Consider the following 6,005-nt stretch of genomic DNA (forward strand, 5'->3'; position numbering starts at 1 on the left):
TGTTGACCAAGCTATTCGCAGTGTGAACTGATGAGTCATGTTAGTCAACCACTGTGTGGTAGCCTCTTGGGAAAGCGGGCTGCGACAACACAGTGCCACCCCTCAGTTTGGCAGCGGCAGCCACATGACACCTCGAGGCTGGCCTTCATACAGCCTGTCTGTCTGCCTGCCTGCCTGCTCACTTCCCACTCTTCTTGACAACCAGTAATGAAACCTAAATGCCAGCATAGGAATTTAAGCTTCAACCCCACCTCCCACCCCTCCCCTAACACACACCTTGTCACCCTTGTGGCACCAGGAGCACCCTTGGCAGTAGCACTGTTCACCAATGGCTTACACATTAAGGCATGAGCTGTGGTTGACAGTGGGCCAGATTGTTTTGTGAGCACAATATCACACACTTTCTCACACACACTTTAGCACCACAATCTCCCTGCCTAATTGCATTATTGCAGTGTGTAGAGGTCCATGGTCGAGAGGGCTCAATAAAGATATGAGTCCTGGGAAACACTGGGAGCGGTGGGATGAGAAAAGAGGAAGAGGGAGATAAGGGGGGAGGGAGGTGAGGAGGTGCAATATAAAAAAGTGATTAAAAAAAAGAGAGAGAATAAGATCAAGAGGGATGACGGTTGGTGCATGGGACACGGGTGGTGGTGGTGGTGGGGGGGGGGTCACAGGTAACAAGAGTGTGAGAATTTGGAGAGTGAGGGCGGGGTGTCCCAAACAAAACAAAAAATCATGAAATAATCATGCTGGTTTGTTTTCCTGTCTGCTGGCCAGACAATCGCCATCTTTTGCTTTTCATCAGTAAAGTTATCCGACACATCACGATCAAAAGCTTTTTACAACAGAGAGCCGTGTTCGCCGTGAGTCAGCCTGTTTCCCACAGATTTCTTGTGACAGAGGAGTTGACACGGCAACAGGTAACACTCAGGGGACCGACAGCAGCCAGGTGCGCCCGATAAGATGTTCAACTTGCAGAGGAAAAGGGAGGGACCGACAGATCCAAAGCTCCGTGACTCAGTTCACCGTCGGAGACCTCTTGCAACATGAGCGTGAGAAAGTCATTCAGGCGGAGAGCGTTTCAAAACCTACACTCTGTCTCCCTCGCATCAGAGCATTTGTTTTGGGACTCTCTCAGTGGCATTGTGCGAGGAAGTGACTCAGGTGTGCAGCTCACAACAATGAGACATATTAGTGATGTGTTTGACTGAAGAAGCATTGTTGAGCATGAAGGATATTTAGGATTATAGCAGGTTTAGGTGCATGAGCATGTACAGATCAGCCTCCCTCCTGCCAAAATCAAAGTTTGCCGCACAAGACACGTGTGTGTTTCCATTGATGTCTCCACATGCCAGTTACTCATTCTGAAATTATAGCTGATAGAGTGTAAAACTTATTTTAACTACACCTTTAACAAGATGTGGACTGAAATCTGGCTGATATGGAAAAGAACAATAGCTTTAAAGCGGTGTGGTCAAAGGAGCATAAAATGTTTGAAATCATATAAGCATGACTTGATGCTTTGGTCCTCCGATAACATAATTCATCTGTGTCTGCAAGCTGCTGCTGGCGGTGATGTCATATACAGTCTACAGACATTGTAATTTACCGCTGCATGCTCAAGTGCAGGCTTGGAGAGAACCTAAAACCATCCTTGCGCCTCTCTCGTGTTCAGCTGAGTATCTGGAGCCGTGGTGCAGCACCGCGTTGCCTATCAAATTCACGATCTTGCGGCCAGCCGCCGGCGACGCCCCGCAGATGCAGGCGGCAAGCCGGCGAGAGGAGCGCCTTCCCCTGGTCGCCTGCGCGCCACGTGTCGCGGTCTCCGCAGCAGCTGGAGGTGTGTGAGCTCAGCGGAGAGCCACGCACAGAGCTCCGTGTATTCCAAAAAAAAAAAATAAAGTAATGGATTTGTTACCTAATTTCATTACTTTCCACAGTTAGGCTACACCTCTCACCACATTACCACCGAACGCCTCCACAATTTCTCATGGTTCATATTCTTGTTTTCCTAATTTTATTCGGAATAAAATAACTAGAAAGTCGTGAGAATACTTATAGGAGAAGGTATACTTTTCTACTGTTTCGCGTAAACAAAGAATGATACGATTAAACATCAGAAGTTTAATGACATATTTGGAATCTGTGGACTTCAGTCTCTGTACCGAAGTGCATGTTTTTTTTCTGAAACTAATATTATTTGGGTGATAGAGGACGCAGTGCCATTACAATTCAAAACTCTAAATGCCAGCAAGACTTCTTAAACTCGGTGACATGTGTTACGGAGAGCGCAGGTTCACTTAAACCTCCCTGTTTGTTTGTGTCCACGGTCGCACAGCCTGAAACATGTAGAGCTACTGCACGTCAATAAAGTTATAAGACGCAATTATGGGCCCTATTTCTCTCTCCTTTTATTGCTCGTCTGCTCTTGCGTCTCTCCAAGTGCAATAAAGATAAGAAAATTAAATTATGACCTGAAATCTAAAAAAGCCTTGAACGCTGTGCGATAGGCGGGTAGGAGGAGCAGGAGGAGAGGGAGGAGGAGGAGGAGGAGGAGAGGGAGGAGGAGGAGGAGCAGGCATCGGTCTGATCGTGTAAGCTCTCCGGGCTCAGAAATATCTCTGCTCTGGCTCACATTCCGATAAGGGAGCCCGATCCAGCTCTCTCTGTAGGCGTGGTTTTCCCAGGCTTTTAAAACAGCAGCTGCTATTTACCTTCCCCTCTAATGTAAACCACCGCCGCCGCCGCCGCCACATAGCCCCCCCACCCCCCCTCCCCCCCTCCTCCTCTCCCTCCCTGGCCCGGCGGCCCCCCGGCAGCCCGACGGCCAAACCTCCAACCACCGCTCTCATAAAACATCCTGGCACGTGCTCCACATTCACAACACCGACACATGATTAAATGCCAAAATTTGTACCACAGAGTTAGGGACTCCAGTGGTAAATAACATGGAAACAGAGTGTGCAGTTTAATTGTACACCACCCCCCCACCACCAACACCCCCACCACCACCACCTCCCCTCTGAGGGAAGGATAAGTTGACATTACTCTAGGAATATAAAGATTGTGTTCGCTGTGTGTTTGTTTGGATCTGAGTTTTGTCTCCTCGTGTGGTTTTGAGTTGTCATCCCCAGTTGTTTTATTTTACTAAGTCTATTACAACAATAACTATCTACTGTGAGGTTTGGTTGAAAAGAAAAAGAAAACTGCTCCCTCCTGTGCCTCCATGGCACATGACTGAAACTCTGATTTCCTGATAGCCTACCACTTCCCACTGGTGGTTTTAAAACTCTACAAAAGTGTTTCAGATTTATTTACTTTCTTTCCTCTTTTCTTCTTTTTTTTTACTGTGGACAATTTGGATAACGGAATTTTACACTACCTATCCTGCAAGAGTTACAAGCTAACTTTGTTAAAGGAGACAGGCCAACATATAATCAGGTCAAGGCTGATTAAAAGTTGATTTGATTGTGGGTGTTAATATGGGATTGGGAGGAGAGTGGGAAATTATGTTGCTGATGTGTATGCATTTGTGGCATTTTTACAGTTAGTTTCTATATTTTTTATCATTATTTTCTAATATTCTGTGCTGTTATCGCTTGTCTGGTAGATGAATAAGTCCCTCTGCCCGCTCCTGGTGGCGGTGCCCAGTCAGCGGCTCCACTGTTAATATGTAAACGGTACGATGATTGAAGACTAAAGGCAGTTTCCCCGGCTGTGCCCTGAACCCGGGCCGTGCGCCATTGGCCGCCAGCTTCAGCGGCCAAACAACCAATGGGAGGGCGCCGACCACGAGCCGTCCTCCCTCGGGCCGCGTGTCTCTCGCCCTGATTGGTGGAAAGTTACTGTGGGAAAGAAAGTTTGGGAAGTTTCACACGAGCCGCTCGCGTGCAGTGCGAGATATAAATACAAGCCACACGCGGAGAGCGCAACAGAGAGACTCCGCATCCGCTCCCGATCGCTGCTGCCGCTGCGCATCGCTCTAAGGATTTTAACTTGATACATATCTCAGGATCTTTTTGTGGGAGAGGGGACTTTTGAATATCGCGAGCTGCAAATATTCATCGCCTTTCTTTCCTGCATCAGTGGACCGTAATTTGCTGTGGTTTTTGTGGGATATTTCCGATAAGAAAAGATGCCTGCCGATATGATGGAAAAAACCTCCTCCTCTCCGGTTGCTGCAACCCCGGCAAGCATGAACACAACTCCCGATAAACCCAAGACAGCCTCAGAGCACAGAAAGGTTGGTACAGCACTTATATATAAAAGCATCTTGACTTTGACTGTCATCTATAAACAAAAAGCCCTAAATATTTCTATTTGGACACAATTTTACATAAGCTCTTTGCCCCAAAAATCAAGGATTTTCAATTTTACGCACTAAACCAGAAAGAGAAATTTAACAGTTTATGTCGTTTTGTTTTCACCTGTAGTCATCCAAGCCAATTATGGAAAAGAGGAGAAGAGCCAGAATCAACGAGAGCTTGGGGCAACTGAAAACTCTCATCCTGGATGCGCTCAAAAAAGATGTAAGTACTCTGTCGTCATCCTGGTTATTATTAGATTCTTTAACCTGCAATTCAACACTGTCCCTGTCAAACAGCGAGAAAGCGAGTGCGTAATCCTAACCATGTGTGTTTTCCGTCTCCTCAGAGCTCCAGACACTCCAAGCTGGAGAAGGCGGACATCCTGGAGATGACGGTGAAGCATCTCCGGAACCTCCAGAGGGCTCAGATGACCGGTAAGTTGCATTTCCCGGACCACTCTGCCTCATGACTGTGCGTTATAGATCATATCTATTCTAACGCTCCTGCTTCATCACCCAGTTCTAAAAACTGACTCCTGTCCTGAGTATTCGCAGATCATTCTATGAATTAAACGAGCTGTGCATTTGAATATCCCGACTGAATTCTCCCTATCTGTTTTCTCTGCAGCTGCCCTGAACACAGACCCCACTGTTTTGGGAAAATACCGAGCCGGTTTCAGCGAGTGCATGAATGAAGTCACCCGGTTCCTGTCCACCTGCGAAGGTGTCAACACCGAGGTCAGGACGCGGCTGCTCGGTCACCTGGCCAACTGCATGACCCAGATTAACGCAATGAACTATCCCAGCCAGCATCAGCACCAACACCAGCTCCCCTCCACCGCCGGGCCAACACACCCGTCATTCGGCCAGTCCATGGTGCAGATCCCCAGCTCGTCCCCGCAGGTCCTGCCCATGAACGCGGTTTCCTGTAAAGGCGGCTCGTCGCCTGCGAGTTTACCTTCAGACGCCACCAAAGTGTACGGCGGTTTCCAGATCGTGCCTGCCACAGACGGACAGTTTGCATTCCTCATTCCCAATGCGGCATTTGCGCCAAACGGCCCCGTTATCCCCGTGTACGCCAACAACGTCAGCACGCCGGTCCCTGTGCCGGCTGCGATTTCCCCAGGAGCCCCGTCAGGCAACACGGACTCAGTGTGGCGACCCTGGTGAAAAGTGTAAAAGGTTCATAAAGACTTTAAAATGACACTTAATAGTTCTCTCTTCGTTCAATGTTAGAAAAGTTTTTTTTGAATCTGTTTTGTTTTCTTGTAAAATGGAAAGAGTATGCACTATATTTGTACAGCTAACAAGGGAGTAAAGTTCATATTGAAATGAGATTTGTATTGTGGAAGTCCGTTCACTGCATTTTTATATATTTGAGTTGTCTTTTTTTACTGTGTGATGCCAAAGATATGTTCAATGCTCTTACGCTGTTCTTCGTTTTGGAAGACAAATAAATTTGTAAAAATATGAAAAAACACGCGCCTGTTTCTGCGTTATTCTCCTGAAAAAACAAAAAACCGTGAATCTGCAAATATTACCAGTTCCCGCCTGCAAATGTAGTTTAGTTGATACTTAAAATTCATGACGTAGCCTTTTTCTGTGTGCATAAAAGTAGAAGTGCGAGTGGCCCTCATGTAGTGGGCTACCAGAAACTTTTCAATTCAGTTATTCTGTGTGTTATGTGAAAACGTAA

The 6,005-nt window shown here is 47.0% G+C and overlaps 1 protein-coding gene across 1 annotated transcript; it reads left to right on the forward strand.

Annotated features, from left to right (window-relative positions):
- The first annotated feature begins 3,927 nt into the window (after window positions 1-3,927).
- On the forward strand, window positions 3,928-5,789 carry her6 (hairy-related 6). The gene is made up of 4 exons (XM_056379617.1): window positions 3,928-4,246; window positions 4,437-4,532; window positions 4,657-4,744; window positions 4,938-5,789. The coding sequence occupies exons 1-4, from the start codon at window positions 4,139-4,141 to the stop codon at window positions 5,477-5,479; spliced, it is 834 nt and encodes a 277-aa protein (XP_056235592.1). The 5' UTR covers window positions 3,928-4,138; the 3' UTR covers window positions 5,480-5,789.
- The last annotated feature ends 216 nt before the right edge of the window (window positions 5,790-6,005 follow it).

The sequence above is a fragment of the Seriola aureovittata genome, chromosome 6 (assembly GCF_021018895.1).
Source record: "Seriola aureovittata isolate HTS-2021-v1 ecotype China chromosome 6, ASM2101889v1, whole genome shotgun sequence".
In the NCBI taxonomy this organism is placed as follows: Eukaryota; Metazoa; Chordata; class Actinopteri; order Carangiformes; family Carangidae; genus Seriola; species Seriola aureovittata.

Bases quoted from the DNA above. Each gene is read 5' to 3' on its own strand.
- her6 (XM_056379617.1), top strand. From the start codon at position 4,139: ATGCCTGCCGATATGATGGAAAAAACCTCCTCCTCTCCGGTTGCTGCA. The intron at 4,533-4,656 runs GTAAGTACTCTG...CCGTCTCCTCAG, and splicing joins TGGATGCGCTCAAAAAAGAT to AGCTCCAGACACTCCAAGCT. The intron at 4,745-4,937 runs GTAAGTTGCATT...TTTTCTCTGCAG, and splicing joins CCAGAGGGCTCAGATGACCG to CTGCCCTGAACACAGACCCC.